The sequence below is a fragment of the Heloderma suspectum genome, chromosome 4 (assembly GCF_057233095.1).
Source record: "Heloderma suspectum isolate Gila_16-S chromosome 4, 16-S_ref, whole genome shotgun sequence".
NCBI lineage: Eukaryota > Metazoa > Chordata > Lepidosauria > Squamata > Helodermatidae > Heloderma > Heloderma suspectum.
Window position 1 is genome coordinate 314666652 of NC_139461.1, and position 21181 is coordinate 314687832.

General features: G+C 54.7%; 1 protein-coding gene across 13 annotated transcripts; it reads right to left on the reverse strand.

Moving 5' to 3' along the window:
* Nucleotides 1–3672: 3672 nt before the first annotated feature.
* On the reverse strand, nt 3673–19678 carry LOC146349102 (eppin-like). 13 transcript variants are annotated; one of them, XM_084854942.1, is made up of 8 exons: nt 18800–19678; nt 15982–16011; nt 15197–15299; nt 12813–12941; nt 12103–12343; nt 9925–10077; nt 9037–9204; nt 3675–7149 (listed from the first exon to the last, which is right to left on the reverse strand). In XM_084854942.1, exons 5-8 carry the CDS (start codon nt 12203–12205, stop codon nt 7118–7120), a joined length of 456 nt encoding a protein of 151 aa, XP_084711068.1. In that variant the 5' UTR covers nt 12206–12343; nt 12813–12941; nt 15197–15299; nt 15982–16011; nt 18800–19678; the 3' UTR covers nt 3675–7117. The 13 variants fall into 13 exon arrangements, 12 of the variants coding, with proteins under 12 accessions (XP_084711076.1, XP_084711068.1, XP_084711069.1 ...); XM_084854943.1 differs by having other exon boundaries at nt 12813–12967; nt 18800–18914; XM_084854938.1 differs by lacking the exon at nt 12103–12343 and adding an exon at nt 11876–11951 and having other exon boundaries at nt 6972–7149; nt 18800–19084.
* Between the last annotated feature and the right edge of the window lie 1503 nt (nt 19679–21181).

Consider the following 21181-nt stretch of genomic DNA (forward strand, 5'->3'; position numbering starts at 1 on the left):
CGCGGGGTGGTGGGGTGGGTTGCTCCGTTCCACCATGGATTCCAGGAGGCTGAATTCACTGGAATTTGGCCTTCCTGGGATCCATGGTGGAATTCTCTGACATCCCTACTTCATACAGGGAAAGCTGCGCTGGAGCAAAAGGCATCCATGGCCATCTTTCCACAACAACAGAAGGAGAAGCTAATGGAGGAGTATCGGATTTTTCAAAAAGGAATCGACTTTGCTGTGCACAGGGTTCCACAAGCAGATTCTCTGGACCAATAAAAATTGCTTCAGAGAACATACTGCCTGGTGTACTGGGGTTGGAGTGAACGTCATCTGACTGGCAGGAGCTGCTCAACCGATAAGAGAGGCTTCCCCCCTCCCCCCTTTCTCCTTTCCCCTGAAAGTCCAGATGCACCGGCATTTCAGGAGCAAGCCTTACTGAGCACAATGGGAGTTACTTTTGAGTAGACACACATATGCTTGTGCTGGGAAAAGCAATTGGGGGGGGGGGGAGAACACAAAGACAGAAACCAGCCCCAATTTTAACCCGCAGGACCTCATTGACCACAACGGGAGTTACTTCTGAGGAGACAGTAATGGGTTTGTTGTGGGAAAGACAGCAGTGAACACAGAGACAGAAACCAGCCCCCACTGTAATGCGCAGAATATCTATAATGAAGCTGTGAAGTACTTACTTCCTAAGGCAATGAATCGGAGCCTCCAGAATGCGTTTAATCACACTTAAGGAATTGGGCTTTAAAATGTGCGATGAATTGAGGGGCTTCTCTGTCATTTCTGTGGGCATTCACAGGGCAAGCCTCATTCAGCACAATGGGAGGAAACACCCCTTGACTGGGGTCGGGGTGAAAGGCACACCCCTGGGCAGGGCTGGCACACCTGAGCTAAATGCGGGGGTTGGGGCACTCAGCAACTATACTGGGGAGACCCTGACTTAAGGAAAAGAATCGGACTTCAAGCAGTCTCCAGAAATCCGTTTTTTCCCTGCTAAGCTCCGGGGCGGCTGCTGGATGGGCACGACGTCTTGTATCCCTGACGATCTCCATGCAGCCAGCTTGGAGTAAATCATGGGTGGTCACCCCCATGACTCCCTCAGTGGCAGGGGACCATGAAAGCTCACAAGTTCTGCAAGAGGCGGACAAGGAGGGGCTGTGGTGCAGCAAAGGGCAATGCATGAATGGGGTCATGCCTCAGAAACAAAGTGAAGAGTTAACACTCCCAGTGGGGGAAGGAGATCGCAGACAGTCAGAAATGACAACCCAGAACAAACTGTTTGACAACTGGTCCACCAACAAGATGTACTAGGTCTCTTTCTGTTTGGGGCAGCCAAGGGGATTCAGCCCACAGACCTGGCATTTTAGATGGGCTTTAGTGAAAATGGAGCTGCCAGGCTAAACTCACCAAACCTTAGAAATTTGGCCTGCATTGGCCACTCGCATCACATTGATCTATGGGTTCCGTGGGGAAATAGGGAAACCTCCTCAAAATAAGTGACATCGCTTATGCCCTTACTCATTGGTGTGAGTTGGGGGGAGTTGCAGCGAGCATCTCTCCGCCTGGCTGGCACAGACTTACAGACTTCCCCCGCTCCCAAAGCCATTAACTGCCTCTTCTTGGCCCATGGAGGCCTCTGGCCATTCCCAGTGATGGAGCCGCACTCACAGACCTCCCGATGCTCCTCTTCCCACCTAGGCCCAGAGGTATGTCGAGCAGCCTTGAGAGCAGCCTCCCCCAGAGAGCTCTTAAACTCGCAGCTGGAACGGCTTGGGAAGGCTGCACGGCGAGTCAGAAAGTCAGTTTGGGCCTTTTTCCTGTTGCACACAAAACACACACACAGGATTACCTGGTGAGAATATGAGGAGAGCAACGCCTTTTGAAGTTGCACAATATCTCACAGAAGAAACGTGTTATCAAGAAGCCTCCGTAGGCCAAACTCCCTGCTCTGGGAACCTGATCCCAAAGCGGCCTGGGATTCAGACTGGGACATCCTGCTGACCTGAGCTGGGACCGAGCAAAGTGAATAGAGTCTGACAAGTGTTTCCTGGGCCAACAAAGGCTCTCTCTTGCATCATCTACTCCCTGTGGGGTTTTTTTCCATTTATTTATTGCATTTCTATACCGCCCCAAAGCCAAAGCTCTCTGGACGGTTCACAACACCATCGTGTTGACGGAGCACTTTTTAATCAGCTTTGGCTGGTGTACCAACTACGCCCTTATCTGGACAGCGATAGCCTAGTTAGTTACCCATGCTCTGATAACTTCTCATCTGGATTACTGCAATGCGTTATACGTGGGGCTGCCTTTGAAAACGGTCCGGAAACTTCAGATAGTCCAAAATAGGGCAGCAAGATGGTTAACAGGGACTGGCCAACGAGATCACATTATGCCAGTCCTTTTCCAGCTTTGCTGGCTGCGTGTCCATTTCCGGGCCCAATTCAAAGTGCTGGTATTAACATTCAAAGCCCTTAAAACCTTGGGGCCAGGATTGCCTCTTCCCATATGTGCCTGTCCAGACTTTAAGATCATCCTCACCTGTCCTTCTCCATGAGCCCCTGCCAAAGGAAGTGAGGCAGGTGGCTACCAGGAAGAGGGCCTTTTCTGCTGTGGCACCCTGGAAGTGGAATGAGCTCCCCAGTGAGGTTCGCCTAGCACCTACATTGTATTCCTTCTGGCGCCAGGTGAAGACCTTCTTATTCTCCCAGGTATTTTAGTGTTTAAGCTTTCTAGTCTTTTAGCTTTGCTGTTTTAAATCTGTATTTTAAATCTCTGCATTGATGCTAGGTTTTATTCTGGTTGTACTGTTATACTGTGGTTTTAACCTTTCATATTTTATATTGTTATAATATATTTAACATTATTTTATATTGTTTTATGCAGCGCTTTGTGGTTTTACTTTTTGTGAACTGCCCAGAGAGCTTTGGCTATTGGGCAGTATATAAATAAATAAATAAATAAATAAATAAATGGTTCCCCAATAAAAGGGAAAAAGAGGCCACAACTGTGCATGTGATGTGCAGCAGGGAAAACCAGAAGCATTGACCAGCCTCCTTCTCTGTCAGACCTCAGCCAGATTTCAAGCAGCCCCAAAGGGTCGTCCACAGTGAATGTGGGCTACTCACCCTGTAGATGAGCCATGCTAGGCTTTCCAAGCATGGAAGGGATGCCTTCCATACAACCAGGTTTTTCCCCAAAGACCTGGACCAGCTTCTGTAACAGCACCTTGATCACAGTAATCTAGAAGAGCAGTTGGCATGTGGCTGCTGATTGCCAGAATTTTAAATTTTTACAATATCTAAAGAACGTGATGTTTACTGGCAGAGAAATAAAGCCAACATTCTCACAACCACAGCTCTAATCTCTGCGCTGAACAGATGTTTTTCTTCATGTAGGAGGATAAGATCATGGGTTGCGTGATGGGGCATCCAACATTGATTGGCATTGGGCCTGGCCCAGCCAAAGAAATCCAGACCTCATGGCAGAGACAGGCCTGCCTTTAGAGACGCCTTCCACAACTTGGGGGATGCTGGCTGAGGATTCTGAGCTTTGTAGCCCAACACACCTGGAGGGCACCAGGTTAGAGAAGGCTGCTTATAGAGTGGGAATTAGGCAACAAACCTGTCCTATTTCAGGGAGACCAGATGTTCAGACCATGGATACTCTTCAAGTTTAGCCCCTATGAAAATTGTTTAATCAAAATACAGAAGTGGGGAGGGAGTAATTGAAACAGATTACCACTCCCAAGAGACTCATCCCAGTGCAATCTGGGATAATTAAAAAAAAAAAAAAACTTTAACCAGAGATATAATGTGGCTCAGAGCACATTTACTTGCATGGTGTTGGAGCCAAATCTTTCCTTTAAAGACATGTGCCAAAACAGGTGCTAAATACAGGACTTCCGTATCAAAGCAAGGAAGGTAATAAGAGACATTGGCCTCCAACAGATCATAGACTCATAGAACAGTAGGGTTGGAAGGGGCCTACAAGGCCATCGAGTCCAACCCCCTGCTCAGTGCAGGAATCCAAGTCAGAGCATCCCCGACAGATGGCTGTCCAGCCTCATCTTGAATGCCTCCAGTGTGAGAGTCCACCGCCTCCCTAGGTAATTGGTTCCACTGTCGTATTGCTCTAACAGTCAGGAGTTTTTCCTGATGTTCCGCCGGAATCTGGCTTCCTGTCACTTGAGCCCATTATTCCATGTCCTGCGCTCTGGGATGATGGAGAAGAGATCCTGGCCTTCCTCTCTGTGACAGCCTTTCAAGTACTTGAAGCGCGCTATCGTATCTCCCCTCAGTCTTCTCTTCTCAATGCTAAACAGGCCCAGTTCCTTCAGTCTCTCTTCACAGGGCTTTGTTTCCAGTCCCCTGACCACCTTTGTTGCCCTCCTCTGAACCCTCTCCAGCTTGTCTGCATCCTTCTTAAAGTGTGGTGCCCAGAACTGGACACAGTACTCCAGATGAGGCCTAACCAGTGCTGAGTAGAGCGGAACTAGTACTTCCCGGGATTTGGAAGCTATGCTTCTATGAATGCAGCCCAAAGGGGCATTGGCCTTTTTTGCAGCCACATCACATTGTTGGCTCATATTCAGCTTGTGATTGACAACAATCCCAAGATCCTTCTCGCTTGTAGTGTTGGGGGATACGTGGCTCAACATCTTGTAACTGTGCATTTGGTTTCTTTTTCCTAGGTGCAGAATTTGGCATTTATCCCTATTAAATGTTATTCTGTTGTTTTCTGCCCAGTGCTCCAGTCTATCCAGATCACTTTGAATTTTGTTTCTGTCTTCCAAAGTATTAGCTATCCCGCCCAATTTGGTGTCATCTGGTCAATGACTAGAAATGAGCCAGATAATTCACTGCAATGGCCAGCGCATTCTGAGAATGAGCCCTCTGAGACAGGACTGCAGAATGGGCACCGTGCATGGCCTGAGAGGATACAAAGAGCTGGCATGGCCACTGGTTAATTAAAATGGGATGCCTGGGAGGATGGAGGCAGTAAGGATTACATGGGAAAGTACTAACACAACCTACAAACCCATAAGAAATACTGCAAAGTAAGAGCATGGGCAAGATATAATAGTTAAGCTTGGCAAACAACCTATTTTTGCTGTGTGCCTAGCACTGAAAAACAAAGTGTCTGTGAAGCAGGGCACAAGACTGGTAAGCTGCATTCTGCTTGGCAGGTCACATGCTATCCAGGCCTGAAATGATTTCCCTTGCAGTGGACATATTGATCAAAACTTGTTGGGCATTTTTATCCATGTCAGTGTATTCCGTTTGGCACTAGCGTGTGGTTCACCACTCTTCCGGTGTGACAGAAGCCTGCGAGGCTCTCTGTAGCAGCCACCCGCCCTCTGACTCACTCTGAAGGTCCTCTCAGAATGAGCCAGCGAGTAGGCAAGCTCTCGGAAGAGCTTCATGGGCCGAAATAAGTGATCTTCTGGAACGCCCCTCCCACAATGCTTGGCTTGAGGGAGGACCCCCTCAGAGCGAGGCTTTGGGGCCTGGCCAGCTCTCCGAAGAGCCATGCTAGCTGCTTTTCCTGGCTGACATGGCTCTGCAGAGAGTGAGGTGAGGAAGTGATGCGGGTGGGTGAAGCGATGGGGCGGGGGCAGCAGTGCGTCTGCGCTCCCCCAACGCAGGCAGCAGGAGAGCAGGCGATGTTCTGAAATGACCAGCTGCCCAATGAGACACTGCCCACATGGAAAACATGCCCCTTAAAAAAAGATGGAGGACTAATGCTAAGGGCATCTACACACGTGGTGATGGCATTACTCTTCTGTCCTCCTCAAAAACCGGCAGGCTTTCTGCAGTAAGAAAAAAGGCAAAAGCAGCACTAGGAAAACAGAGGAGTATTACAAATGGATGTGAACAACCCTCCTATCCTGTAAAGTGTGGGTGAACAAGCCATGGCAATTCCACGATAATTGCCTTGCCTGCAAGCAGCCCTGTTCCTGCACCAGCATCATATTCTATTCCCAGCCCACAAGAGAGGGAAGACAACTTGAAACTCTGACTTGCCAGTCCCACCAGGAGGGGGCAGCCGCCAAAGGCAGAGGAAGCCCAAGAGAAGGCTAGGAGAAGGGTGTGGGGAGCAGAGGAAGGCAAAGGATTTGAATGGCATCCAGGATAGACTTGGCAGCAAACGCAGCAGAGAGCCCTCCTCCAGCACTTCAGAACAGCACGTTTGGTGTGGCAAGAGCGTCCTTCCTGGGACAGCCAGCAGGAAGTTTCACATGAAGACAAGTGGATCTTGCTTAAATGGTGGGGAAACAGCCCCCGCTCTGCTTTCCTCCAGCACCTGTCAGGCCCGTCCTCCGGTCTGCCAAGATTGCCAGATGGGCTCAGAGCATGCACAGGAAGAAACACAGCAGACCTCACCCACCCCCCAGCAGGTCACTTCAGCAGGCACACGCAGGCCACAGCTTGGGCTGTGATGTTATGTGCAGGCAGCAATTGCATAGCTCAGTTCAGACTCGGTGCCCAGCTATGCTGGTGACCTCCCAGTAGGTCAGTTGGTGTGGTATCATTGCAGGGAGCTGGTGGCCGCAAGTGCCACTCTCTTGGAGCCCTGCCAGATGAGACAACAGCATTGGAATGTCCAAGAAACACCCCAGAGGTCACCCAGTCCAGGTGATAGCACCACTATGGGCATATGATGTGGACTGGGGCCTAAACCAGCAAACTGTGCCTGGGTTTTTTTGTCCCCATTCCACCACCACCCATCCCAGGATGGGTATAAAACTCCCCCCTCCCCTCACGTGCAACAGCTGCACTGTCAGGGGAACGGGGCTGTGAGGGTGCGTCCACGTGCAGCACAGTCCTAAGCATGTTTACTCGAATGGAAGTTGCTCTGAGCTCCCTGGTACAGCTGGCTGCAGTCTTTGTCCGCAGGGTCGATGGCAAAGAAGGAAGAGAATGGGAGAAAGGAGGGAGCTACTCGAAGACTGCAAGCCAGCTAGACAAGGGCGTGCATGGGGAGTTGTTTATTTCCCACAAGTCCTAGGAAGCCCTTCAGCTCAACCACCCCAATGTACAGATTTGTAGCAGCTGTGGAGGGAGGGGGTGGGCAGAGCTGGGAGGCTCCTGGGGGGCTCCACTCAGAGGGTGCTGCCTCCTCACCAACTCACTCCTTCGCTCGAGGGCATCCCTGAAACAGAAAGCGAAGCAGGATAGATGGATCAGTTCCCTGAGCCTTTGCACAGACATTTCTTTGACAAGAATTCCCCAAAGTGTTTGGGCCACTCCTGGAGGGATCAGAGGGCTCGCTGGGTAAGGTTTCCCAGCAGCTTGGGGAAGGTCCTCAGAGCCTTGCGGCATTCTGCCTCACCCCTCCTCCCCACATCCAGCAGTCGGCATGTTTGATGGTAAAGACTACTAATGGCAGGAGACCTCGTGCAAAGCGAGAGAGGAGGAAGACGTGCGGGAGGTGCGGGAGTGCATCATCTCCCTGAGCCATGCAGGCCCCCAAACGCTGGGCGGACAGCAGACCCCCCTTCCTGCGGCACTTTGCAGGCCCTGGGCTGAGTGGCTGCACGAGCAGTGGCAACGTGCTCAGGCCCTTCTCAGATGTGCCAGCAGAGGGACCGCCCCGCTCTTGCCCGTGAGCATGGTCAGGACACATGCAGGGCTCTGCTCAGGAGGTCTCATGGGTGCATGTAGGAGCCGAGGGGGGAGCCTGGCACCACGGCGCCGCACTCTGGCCTTGGCATTGTCCTCTGATGGGGCTGGCACCAGGGTCGAGGGATTGTAATCAGTTAATCAGTATGAGCATGTGGCCGAAGGCGAGACTTCTGAAGCAGGAAGAATGCTTCCTTCACTTTCAGATGATCCACACAGGTAGCACAGGAAGTGTTGTTGTTGCTATTATTGTTGTTATTGTTATTATTTATTACTTAACCAAAATATTTCATACCACCTTTCTGCTAATAGGCCCTCAAGGCGGTTTACAACACAAGATTCAAAACTACAACACATTAAAAAAAATTGGAACCAAACAACCGGCTGCTCCATAACAGTAAACGAATGCTGAGCAGAAGACAAACTTCCCAACTGTTCACCTGGGAGAGAACATCTTTTAAGATGGTGCCTCTTGCCATCTGTGGCATTCATGGGCAAAAGCGAGAGAGAGAGAGAGAGAGAGAGAGAGAGAGAGAGAGAGGGGCGGGCGGGCGGGCGGGCGGGCGAACAAACAGATGATCTGCTGCCTGATTGATCCAGGGGCATCATCTATATAAGAAACTTTTTACATTCATCAGCCTAATTGATTAAATATTGTGGCCTATTCTACGTGGCAGAAGTGGCGAACCTGTGACCCTCCAGATGCTGTTGACCAGAATTCCCATCATCCCTGAGCAATGCCTATGCTGGCTGGGGATGGCAGGAACTGGAGCCCAACAGCATCTGTTCTATGGCAACAACAAAACTGTGGCTGCAAAGTCAGGGGGAGGAGCCTCCCCTCCCCACACAAAGAACTGAGGGGCACGTTGTCTGCTACACTGCAAAACACTTTAGTTTTTTAGCCATTTATTTATTTGTTTGTTTGTCTCTATGCTGCCCAACAGCTGAAGCTCTCTGACTGGTTCACAAAAACGGAAGCCACAAAGCGCAGCATAAAGCAATACAAAAGATGAAAGCTGAACCCCACTGTATGGCCTTCCTGTAGACGGGGCAGCCCCAAAGACTTTGCAGCCGGGGTCGGAGGACGAGATGGTGCCTCGCACCCGTCCTACACACAGGCGCCAACTGGGCTGGCAGCCTCAGCCCTGGTGGCAGGAGGGGGCAGCCGCCGTAGCTGAGGGCGGCAGGCTGGCGGAGGGGGTGCAGGGCAGGCCCTGTGCACAGACCGCTCAGTCCCCAGCACCTCACTGCTGCTTCCCACTTCTCCGTCCGAACGCAAATCCTGCAAGGCTATTCATATCGGGGTTCGAATGCTGCATGCTTTGGTGTTGCAATCCCTCGCGAGAGGGCTCACACAAGACAGACCCCCACCAATCTGGGCGTGTGCTGGATGGAGGGGGCCCTGGGGCCTGCTTACCTTGGCCGCCGCAAGCAAGCTGACACATCTCCTCAGTGTCAAACCTGTTCTGGTTCCCAAGGCAGCCCCCATAGATGAATCCCTCGCACCTCTTGTTCTCCCAGTTGTAGTACACTTTCTGCAGGCGGGCCTTGCAGTGCCCCACGACAGGAGGAAGTTTGCAGCGGTCTGGAAGAGAAAGCAGAGAATGAGGAGGGGGCACTGCGCCGGACCAGCCTTGTGGCACGGCCTGGGCAGTAGGGTTTGGTTCTGGCTGCTCTTCGCATAGGCGTGCCGGGTGTCCTTCCCGCAGATCTACATCATTCCCAGCTGCAGGGGCCTTTTCTGGAGGGGCTCAAGCCATTTCAGCTTAGGTTTGGGCCCAAGCTCAAAGCCTGTGCCGCGGAGAAAGGCGCAGGCGCTGAGTACCCCTGACAACGTGCGCTCCATGGGCTGCCTCTTGCACCGGACCGGGTCACCTGCATGCTCTCTTTCCCAGCTACCTGTTGCTCAGGAGCCACAGAGCGAGACACAGGTTGGCAGCGACCACGCACCCCCCATAACGTGTCGTTTGAGCCTCAGGCAGCAGCGCCCTAGCCCCCCACAGCTGGGGTCCGCAACTGGGTGCTCCGGGAGCACCCTGAGGCAAAGCAGGCGGCTTTTCCTTCTTAACAGCCCATCCCACGCAGCCCCCGCTGGGCTTCCCAGGGAAAACCAGCTTTGCCGGGTGCAGACATTGTGCTGGCCCCAGTCGCTTCTCATGTCAGCTCCAAACCCCAAAGCTGCCTTTGTGCTTCACCACAGCTGCAGGAACGGCCTGAACACGCTCGCCTCCTCTGTGGATGATGGGAGGGCCCAAGATGGCACTCCTGCCCGCCCCTCTTTGATGAGATGTGCAGGCGCTCTTACTCGGCTCCGGCGTCTGGCAAGTGTTGCCGCAGGGCGAGCCACAGCACTTCTTGCCCGGGGGGCAGCTGGCATCCGTGCTGCACTCACTGCAGTTACCCCCACCAGAAGGGCTCCCGGAAGGCGCAGGCAGGTGTGGGCAGTAGCCGTCTCGGCCTGGAAGGAAGGCAGACAGACAGGTGGAAAGAAAGAAAGAAAGAAAGAAAGAAAGAAAGAAAGAAAGAAAGGCGGGGGAGGCCGACTGCCAGCACAGCCACCGAGGGCCAGGAGAGGAGCCTTGTCTCGGAAGGCAGCTACAGGCTCCGAGCCTCCCGCCCGGCCGCCAAAGCCAGCAGAGTGCCCGCCAACAGCAGAGAGGGCAGGCGAGCCAGGAGGTGCCCCAGAGGGCCCCGGGCAAGAGACACTGTGGCACAGCTCTCAGGCGACGAGGAGCCTGGCGCCATGTGAAGGCGCTCCCTGGGAATCCTCTTGCCGGGGACCCTGGGCCACATCCCTCAGCATCCAGGGGTGTCACTGGTGGGGGGGCTGCAGCGGATCCTGGGTCGGCCTCCGTGAAGCTAAGCTCAAGAAGGGAAGGGGGATCCCGGCTGGCTCAGACCACAAGTGGGCCTCGTCCAGCATCCTCCCGCCTCCAGATGTCTCTGGGAAGCCCACAAAGGGGGCATGAAAACAATTCCCCTCCCCGCTGCTTGTCCCACAGGTGCACTGCCCCGAACACTGGGCAGGCTTTCGATACAAGACACTAACTGTTGTTAGTGAGGGTGTGTGGTGTGTATGTGGGGGGAGATCGGGGATGGGGGACCTCCAACAAAGCCCCCAGGAGGCCCCCATCCGCCATGCCAGCTTCCCCACCTTATGTCCGATTGCTGACTGGAGATGGCGCCGTCTCCCTGCTCCCTGGCCACACTGCATTGGTGCCCATAGAGATTTTCTAAACGCTCAGTTGCAGCACAGACACATTGTTCTGACCAGGGGTGGCTGTCACTAGAGGAATGCTTACATCCCTGCAGGTGGCTGGTTTTATTTATTGATGGCATCTACCTGCTGCATTTTCTGCACAAGCTCTGGTGAGATCCAGTGGGGCTCCTCTGATGTGCTTGAGGTGCCCCATTGCTGGAACTCGCAGCTAAGGAGGCCCTCTCTGTAGACCTCCTGCACGGAACCAGGGGAGAAGGCCACCTCTGGCATGCGGAGCCGTGCACGAAGCAGTCAGACTGCCAGAAGCAGCCAGGTGCCGAGGCGCAGAGGCGCACAGGCAGGGAAGGCGCCTCGGCCTGCTGGTCTTTTCTCCCTTGCTGGGGAGCAGAGGCCCATCCCCCCCCCCCCCAGAGCCCCTGGCTGCTCACAGGACTCACCTCTGGCCCATGCAAATGGCAGCTCAGCAGGCAGGACCAGGAGCCCAAGGAGGAGGGCGATGCCCCAGGAGCCCATTGCGGGAATGCCAGGTGCAAGTGCCCAGCCCCGAGCTGAGCCCGGCTTCAGCCTCTCCCCCTCCAAGTAGGGGCGGGGCAGCAGCGGAAAAGCTACCGCCTCCAACAGCCACCCATCCCTTCTGTTGGGCAAGGTGCTGCCGGTGCCAGGAGGATTTCGCCAGAAAGGACAAGCCGGCTTGTTTCCATCCTGCCACAAGCTGGGCTGAGGGGCCTGCTGGCCTCGCCTGGGGTGCAACAGGCGAGTTCCCTGCCTGAGATGCCGCGGCAGGACCTGCTAGCGCGTGCTGGGCTCCCTGCCCCAGCAGCCGCTCAGGCTCTCCCCCACTGACCCACAAATAGGAAAGGACCCTCTTCTCCCACGCCAGCTTGCCTGTGTCTGCCAACCTAACAGCCACTGGAGTATCTGAGGAGCCCAGCAAGGGAGGGGGCTGGGCACAGGGGAGGCAGGGCTGGCAGAGCAAGGCTTCAAGGCATCTGGCCGGCAGGACGGACTCCGAAGCAGCGCAGGCCTCCACCCTTACCTGCTCAGTCCACTTGGCTGAGGAGGGGAGACACCAACAGGCACCCTCGGGGTTTGAGAGATGGGCGAAATGGGGCCTGCTTGAATGGGAAAAGGAGAGGAAAGGAGGGGGAAAGGGGCCCTCTGTTTCAAATGCCTGGGCCCCTTCCCTGAGCCACGTTGGCATCTCGGTCTGAGTTTCAGAACGGGGGCTGGGACCCGCTTGGCAGTGCCCTGCAGGCCGCTTACCTGATGACACAGACGTTCCAGCCAACCACTTCCTGAGTGATGCCACATCCTCTGCACGCAGCCACAGAGAAGTGCCTCTCCTTTTGCAATCAAAGGCCGGCATTTCACTGGCACAGAAGTCCTTGTGGCCCAACAGACACAGCAACGGGTGTCTGATCCGTTAAGCTGCCTTCTGTCAGGTGTTAGATCCTCTTTGGATCCCAATAATTCCGCTTTGATCTCTGTGTGTGGCTGGTTACATCTGTGATCCCAGTAACAAAAGAGGATTGCGCCATCCCATAAGACGTGATGGGGTGAGGGGGGGCATGCTTGCCCAGAACACCTCACTCCCACCTGCTGAGTGGATTCCACCACACTCCTTTCTCCCTGTGGTTCTTACACGAAGTTCTTCTGTGGCCTTCAAGAGGTTTTCTGCAGCAGTGACTGTTCGCTACGCTGCAACAGCTCAAGAGACCCCCTGAACCCCGCTGGCTGGGGCAGCACTGCTGAAGTGGCTTGGCCTGGGAGCATCCTGGCTTCCGAGTCAAGGAAACAGCCCCTCCTTGCTGTGCCAATACCAAGGGCTCATTGGCAGGAGTTGTGCTCTCCCCACTTGGCCTACAGTCCACAACATCTCCCCCTGTCTGCAATCCAGGCTGCTGGCGCATCACTTATAAGGGCTAGAAACGTGTCCCCCCCCCAAAAAAAATTTAAAATGAAAGCACAAGCACCTTGCAGTTCCGAATCCAGTGTTTTTGCAGTGCAGCCACAGAGTCACAGGTCCATGAGCTGGTCCCGGGACTGGACTGGAGTGCAGCAGACATGAGCCAAGACTCAAAGGGTGTTGCCTGTCCAGGACCCTGCCAGCAATGATGAGAGTGAAGCTCTGGGGGGAAAGGCCAGAAATGGAAAAGAGGGATGCTGGGGAAAGAATCCCCCGGAGCTGAAGCAAGAGGAAGTGCCAGAGGAGGAAACGCGCGGCTGGAGCAGCCGACACCGGGGGAGAGGGTGTGGGGCAGGCAGGGGCCGCCATGCTCCACAGCCCTACTTGCTGCCCTAACAATATTCAGCATTGATGCAGAACTTCTGAACGCTCAGAGTCCTTCACAGACATTATCTTGTTGTAACCCTGAAAGGTAGGTTGGTACTATCCTCCTCCCCCCCAAACTGCAGATGGGCAGCTGAGGCTGAGCGGGGGAGAGAGAAAGTGCATGCATGGCTTGCCAAAGGCGAGCTCCAAGTGAGCTCTTGGCTGGGGCAGGATTCGAACTGAGTTCCTGTTTTGCAGCTCAGTCTCTGAGCCACTGGGCTGCACTAGCTATCCATTGAGGGCTTGTGTGTCACCAGACTTTGATACACGGATAAACATCCTGTCCTAGGGATGCCTTAGGGGTAACTGAGGTGGAGTCTCTTCCTGTCTTAAGCATCTGAGTGTGCTAGTCATAAATAGGGCCTGGCTGCAAGCACGAGTCACACAGAAACAGCAGCCGAGAGCGCTGAGCGCTCAGTCATCGCAGAGCAATGAGGAAGGAGGCCGAGGCACAGGCCCGGCAAACAGGCCGTCCAGGGAGCAGAGCGCAGTGCATCTGCCTGGGAGCTGAGGGGGCTGCGCGTGCCACGCCTGCTCCTCCAGAACACTTGCCCCAAACCTGACTCATTTACAGAGACCAGAGGGGAGCATGCACACGCCAGCCCGTCCCCTAAGGCTGTCTGGCTGGGAAGGCACCCGTGGCAAGGCACAGACTGCCGTTGCCTCTTGCTACTTCCTTGCGCCAGGAGCATTGCCTCAAAGGCTGAGGAAGGCGTGGCAAAGCAGAGGGTGCAAGAAAGGCAAGGAATGGTGCAACCCTCCCTGAAACTGTGCAGCAAAACACGGGTTATGACGGGGGGCAGCACAACTGGTGTAAGAGTGGAAAGGCCTCAGGTATTCAGACTCCTCAAGTATGAGGAAGTGGTAGGAAGACAGATGCGCATGAGCTGCATGGGGCTGTCGCAAAAATGCCCCAGTAGAAAGTGGTGGAGAAACTGGGAGAAGGTTCCCTCACACACCCCAAGGCAGCAACAAGGTTGGGCTGGAAGAGACATTCAGCCCATGGGGTGCAAGCATCAGGTCTGAGACCCTTCTTTGGAAAACTGTGGACAACAGTTCTTAACCTAGCAGAACCGAAAGCCAAATTTAGTCCCACTGCAGATAAGGAGGTTGTCAGACCAAATGCCCCAGTTTAACTGGTCTGGTGATTGGGCTAAAAAGAATTTTCTTGGAGCTGAGGGCCCTTAGCTTTTCCAGGACATACATCGTCCATGTCTTAGCATTAGACAGACTGGGCCAGGGCCAACTTGTCAGAAGATGTGCATTGTCTTGTGGAGAGAACTTAAGCACCAGCCGCTTGCCATGCCCTGTGCATACGCTGCTATTTCTGCAGCCTGTGATTCCCAGCAGCGCCTGCCACCTGGACAGGCAGGGCCAGCACAGATCCCGTACCCGTCCTGCATGGTGCGTTAGGCCTGTGACCGCTCGCTGCCCTGAATGCCGCAGGTGTGCTGTTCAGACCTATTGTGTGCACAGTTGGAAACATGGGAGGGGTCCTGGTTTGGAAGGGTATGTCCCTTATCCAGCCATGCTGCTTGCTGCAGGAAGCTGTCATATGGACTGTAGAAAGATGGAGGATCCTTCAGCACCTCAAATCCAGGCGAGCCCCAGCATGATCCAAACAGGCACCCGCCAGCTGCCCCTGGCCCCTCTGAGGCCAAGCAAGCTCCTCTGCTCTCTACTCCCTGGGAAAGCTCAGCAGTCCCTACCACAAAGCCAGAGCCCCCCGAGGTTCAGGAGAAGGATGGGGAGGAAAGCCCCCCAGTGGGGACCACCTCACTCAATTTCTCACCTGAGAATTCCACCTCGCCTTCCCAATCTGTAGATGCTCAAAGACAGTTTATGGCAAGGAATACGGAGAAGCAAGGCGGGGCTCTGGCTCAACCCAGTCACTCCTACTCTGGGAAGACCCCAGGCCAGAAGACGAGGGACTTCTGGATTCGAAAGCAGTTGCAGCTTCAGCCTACACCCCACGCTAATCCGAAATGGAAAGCGGGCTGCTCCTCAGCCTTTTGCTTTTCTCACCTCTCAAGTGTCTGTGCTTCCTTTGCTCTGGCCATTCATAGGGTATGGTTTTAACAGTGATCACATTCCTTCTTTTCATATGCTGACTTCTTGCACAACTTGGCTGGATGGGGAAAATTGATCAGATTTGAGGGAGAAAAGCTTAACCCAGCCTGGGAGTGAGTTCCTGCCCACCTAGACAGTATATTTAATCATGCCAGTCCCAGCCCCTGCCCACCCACCTTGCTCACTCTTCCTCTGCCATTGAAATTCTCAACTCACTGTTGAAGAAGGGGCCGCAGCTCAGTGGCGGAGCACACGTTTTGCATGCAGAAGGTCCCATTTTCAATCCCCGGCACCTCCAGGCAGGGCTAGGAAAGACTCCTGCCGGAAACCCTGGACAGCCACTGCCAGTCAGTGTCAACAGTACTGGGCTCGGTGAAGCAGTGGTCTGACTCCTTCTATGGAAGCTTCCGAAGTGAACGGAATGTTGCCATGAGGCACCCCGACAGCAGGGCCTTCTCTGTGGTGGCACACCCACCCTCTGGAAAACCCTCCCCCGGGCAGTTCGGGAGGCAAAAAATGTAACATTTTTAAACGCCTCCTGAAAACACACCTTCTCACCCAGGCTTTCCCTGGGCTGTAACTGCTGCTGGGTTTTACCTTGGTTTTACCTGGTATTTTTTAACTTTTAACAGTTTTATATTATGATTTTCAAGTTGTATTTTATGGTTTTAATTGTGAACTGCCCAGAGAGCCTTGGCTGTTGGGCAGTATAAAAATGCAATAACTAAGTAAATACTTACTTGCTTCCCTCAGGGAGAGAACACATGTTGCTTGTTGCAGAGGCAAAAAGGAAAAGCGGGGGAGGGAGTAGGAGAAAGGAACACATCAAGTTACAAGCCAACAAGGGGGATAAACAAGACAAGCAGGGCCCCGTCTACATGGCACCCCTTTCCCCCACCCCGTCGCAACTGCGCAGCATTTCAGCTTCGAATTAGCTTCTGCTGGGATACACTTGCGATTTACATTTCATTTCATTACATTTGCATTTCAGGGCTTCTGTTGTGTCTTTCCATCCCTCGTTAGGTAAAAAGTGGGTGTTAAGTGCTCCTCCATTTCCACGCTATCTGTTTGTCAGTTTCCCAGCCCGAGACTCTCACGATGATTTGCACTCACAAGTGTGAGTGGTACATCCCTACCCATTGCTCCGAAATGGTGGCCGGAGCGATGCTGGTCCTCCCCCAAGACACCCACCCCCCTGGCCCTCAGGCACTGAGTCCAAAAGCAACCATTGAGAAGATACAAAGCTGCAAAAATGTGCAAAACTGTGATTAAATAACTGAAAACGCCTCTCTGTGCTTCTGTAACAGCGCAGCTGTGAAGGGACGGGGGAGTAAAGGGGCATCACAGAGCAACGCAAGCACTATGCACGCCTACAACACACCCACTGCAAAATGTGAAGTTGGTTTGCGGAAGGGACAGACGGTTCATAACTGCGGGGAAACCCGCAGCAAAATGCCACCTCGGAAATCCACAGTTTCCAGGAGAAAACCACAGATGGCTGCTAAGTGGAGACTACATCGTCTGTTCTGAGGGACCTCGACTTGCAGCTGCCCCATATTAAAAGGCTCGTGTAGATGGGTTCTCAGTTTCTAGTCCCCTGATCATCTTAGAAGGGCAACAAAGTTGATTAGGGGACTAGAAACAAAGTCATATAAGGAAAAATGGAAGGAGCAAGGTATGTTTATCCTTGAGAAGGGAAGACTCAGGCGGGATATGAGAGCACTTCTCAAGTACCTAAAGGGTTCTCCCACAGAAGAAGGCATCACCCTCTATCAGGAAGGCAGATTTCAGCTGAACACCAGGAAAAACTTCCTAACCATCAGAGCAGTCAGAAGATGGAACTATCTTCCTAGGGAGGTGGTGGGCTCTCCATTGCTGGAGGGATTCAAGTGAAGACCAGACAGTCATCCGTCAGGGACGCTTTAAACTGGATTCCCGCACTGAGCAGGGGGGCAGCCTAAATGGCCCCTTCCACCTCTATGATTCTATTCTTTCTTCTTCTCTGACAATACCACACTCAGCTTCTTGGCGAACTCAACATACAGCGTGAAAATCCTTCTGACCCAGCTGCCTCCCCTCTCCTGGCCCTAATGAATCACTTCCCTCAGTCTCTGGTTTTGGGCAGACTCCCCTGAAAACTGCCCTGGCACACACGGTTGATCTCGTCTTTGTCAAGAGCCACTGCCTCTCGCCTCCCTGCTGTCTGACCGAATTCACCAGCTCTCCCTCAACATGGCTCACGGTCCACCCTCCCCACATTCTGCCTCCCACTCTTTCCATGACCTGCAGCCTGTTGAACCAGAAGTATTCTCTGAAGCACCGTCCTGTCATTTTTGCCTGCTCTAGACTGTCGTTTTCCCACCTTCCATTCATCCCATCCACTCTCCCAAGGTACTCTTTGCTCAGGCTTGCATTCCTTGCGCATGCTGTCATGCAGCTGAACACCCTGGGGAGAAGATTGAAGAGCTGGCTGCTTTCATCCACTATAGATTTGTCCTGCAATGAGCAGGGGGTTGGACTCGATGGCCTTGTAGGCCTCTTCCAACCCTACTATTCTATGATTCTATGTCCCCCCCCTTTCTTGTCTGCCATCTGCTTAGCCAGACAACAGTGCTACACCTCTCTGATCCACATGAATTCTAGGCACCCTCACCTCCTCTCCTCTACTGTGGTGCCCTGCTAAGGCCGCCCCAGTGCCAACCCCCTCCTCACTCCATAACTGACACCACCCACTCTGGCCTTGTTTCCTCCCCTGCTCCTTTTCCAGCTCTTGCCCCTCTGACACCTCCCTTGACCTGTTCCTCTTGATGGGTTGGCCACCCTGTTGTGCTCATCTAACCCCTCACCTCGCCCCTCAAATCTTGATCCTATCTCCTGCTTTCTCCCCCACCATTATCCCTTCTTTCCACCACACATTTAGCTCTGGCTACATCTCCACTTCATGCAAAAACAAGCCATTGTATCTCCTGTTCTCAAGCATAATTAATTGGCCTATTTCCCCTGTTCAGTTACAACCTTTTGGGTTGAATCCAAATGTTAGTCCTACTTAGAGTAGACCCTATCCCAAATGGGATAGTCGAGACATTTAGAATCGTCCCCTTGCCCCCAAATTTGTTAAGTGTGCTGCTTACTCCTGGTGTTCTCCCACTCTGCTCAGCCCCTTTTTCAGCTTATATATAAACTCAAGTTCGAAAAGCATTTTTTTTACATGTCAGGTATCTTAAATTTGTACTGTTTGTAGCCTCACAGCACCCCTGTATGACCATTAATGTACTTTGAAACTGAAGCACGGAGAAATCACTAGCAAAATGCAAGAGCCAGGTCCCAGCGAAAGTCTACAGCGTTGTACCCATGGAAGACAGCAGACGTGAACTTGGATATGGCACTCGACTCTAGACACGTGTCTGCCTCCGTGGCCCAACCGTCCTCCCTTCTGCTTCCCCATGAAGCGGCACAAGCTCTTCCCAGATGCTCCTCTCGAGAAGGAATGCAGAAAGACACGTTTCCACATCATTTCCATTCCTCCAACTATTCATAGGCCTGGCTGTCATTACCTACCATTTAGCTGGATGAAGCATCACAGCCACTAACGAGCTTGTGGTTTTCACGTTCGCGAAGCGCGAGGAAGCGCCTCGGCCAGCCACGCCGCACCGGGCCGGCACCACCTGTCTGCTTTGAGCAGGCGCAGGAAGGCGTTCATGCGGGGCTGGCGGAGCGGCCGCGGGCGGAGCGGCGAGCGGCCGCGAGCGGGCGGGGGCGGAGCGGCCGCGGGCGGGGGCGGAGCGGCGAGCGACCGCGGGCGGGGGCGCCTTCTGGCCCGCCAGGTCTCCGGCCGCAGCTCCCGTGCCCCTCACGATGGGCTCTGAGGGCTGAGGCGGGCGGGAGCCGTGGGCCGAAACATCCGTCGCCCGCCCGCTCTGCGCCAGCTTTGCCGCGGCGGGGCCGCCACGCCCTGGTCTGCTCCACCTGGGAGGGGAAGGCGCGCCGCGCGGACAACCGCCACGCCGCGTGAAGCGGCCGAGCCCCTCGAGCTCCCTCCCCGCCGCCCCAGCCCTGCCCCGAGTCCAGCTGAAGCCGGGCCGCCCGGGGCGGGGGAAGGCGCCTTCCGGCCCCTCCGTCGCTCGCGACCGCGACGCGGCGGCCCAGGCGGGGAGCGGGCGCGGCCCACGCGCGGGCCGCCCTCCGCTCCTTCCGGCAGCGCCCCGTGCTGCGGCCGGCGGCCTGCCTGGCGGGCAGCCGGGCAGGGCAGGAGACGGGGCGCCCCTGCGGCTCTCCGCCCCGCGAGCAGCAGCAGGCGGCTGCGCAGCGCGCGAGGGACGCGGGCCTGCCTGGGGCAAGGGCTGGCGGCCCCGCTGCTGCTGGCCGGGGCGAGCCCCCCAGGCCCGCGCGGAGCGGGGCGCGGCATGCGCCTGGCGCCAGGAGCGACCGGAGGCCGCCGCGGCGCGCGGTCCGAGCAGGGCCCTTTGTGGGGGAGGCCGCGGGGCGGGGCGGGGCGGCGCCAACCGGGGGCTCAGGCCTGCGCTTCCCCCCACCCCCGGGGCTGTGAGGAAGTTTGCTTCCCCCTCCCGGGTGGTGGGGACGGCTTGTTCTGCTCCCTGCGTCTGGGCTGTGCTCCTGGGAGGCAAAAGTGCTCATGCATGCTTGGCCAGCAGTGGTAATGGTTGGAGCAGAGTGCCTGGCCTTTGCCACCAGAGAGCTAATCTGTATGTGGCGAGGGGCGCCTGCCTCCCGATGTGTGGGGGATGCTGGTCCGTGCTGCCGCACGTGGGGGCGGGGGATATTAGAGCAATGCAGTTTGCACGAGACACAGTACTAGCATACAGCATGCATTGGCAGCGCGGGGGGGGGGGGGGATATGAGTGTTCTGTTTCAGGCAACAGGTCCCTGGTGAAGAAAGGGGTCCAGCTCAGGTGGCCACTGGGTCAAGATTTCCAGGGGGCAACAACTGCTGCCATCCACATATAGGGTCCATTCAGCAGAGTCAGGGCAAGCTAAGGGCAAGTTCCAGAAAGGCAGGTCCCTGAAGAGGAATCAGGTCCTGATGTGCATGGACAGATGCAGCAAGGTCCGGTTCCAGGAGGACTGGCAGGGGGAAGTTCCAGAAACGTGGTCAGATAGGCAGAGGTTGCTAGGCCTGCACGGGGCTAGGGCCCTGACCAGCCTAAGTAGCGCTTTGCTCCAGCCACTAGCAGGCTCTGACGGAGCCTTAAGCAGGGTTGTGGTTTAGGCTGTTGGCTCTGCCCCCAGGCTGAATGCCCTCTCACAGGAGCCCTGCTTGCTTCAGAAGTCTTTGACTGTGATGACACAGAGGTGCGGGCACTGTGGTGGCTGCTTTAGAGTTGGAGTCCAAGGATGGTAATGTGACCTCCTCAGGATGTGGGGGGCTTGTCCTCATGGGCGATCATGAGGACGAGAGGAGGCCACTCCGCTCTGTTTTAGCAGCTTCACTGGCATATCATTGCCAGCAAAGCCAATCAGTGGTCAGAGCATTCTGCTGGGGTGTCTTTCACATCAATGGTGTATCTCAGGTTTCACTGGCATAGCAGGGGCCTCCACCAAATCCTATGGCCCCTTGGCATATCAAGTATAGGATTGCTCTGTAAACCTATGAATATTTAGTTTTTTGCTGTTCTGCTCCCTGCCTCTGGGCTGTACTCCTAGAAGGCATACACTAAGGATCCACATGGCAAGAAGTCTCACTAGGCATCACAGGTGGATGTGGGGAGTTGCCATGTGGACGGGTATCTAAACTGGCTGGTCCCAGGATCTGAGCAAATGTGGGCTCCACTCTGGGCACCCGCAACAGTCTATTAAAATATAGCCACCAGGCCCCGCCTGACTGGTTCAGGCATAATGCAGCCCCTGGGAGCGCTGTGGTCAGTGCTGGACTTTGCATGTAGAAGGTCCCAAGTTCAGCCCCTGCCACATGCAGCCAGCAGG

Bases quoted from the DNA above. Each gene is read 5' to 3' on its own strand.
- LOC146349102 (XM_084854937.1), bottom strand. From the start codon at position 12,205: ATGCCGGCCTTTGATTGCAAAAGGAGAGGCACTTCTCTGTGGCTGCGT. The intron at 10,078-11,875 runs GTAAGGGTGGAG...CCTTCCTTCCAG, and splicing joins CAGCCAAGTGGACTGAGCAG to GCCGAGACGGCTACTGCCCA. The intron at 7,150-9,036 runs GTAAGCAGGCCC...TTTCTGTTTCAG, and splicing joins GCTTGCTTGCGGCGGCCAAG to GGATGCCCTCGAGCGAAGGA.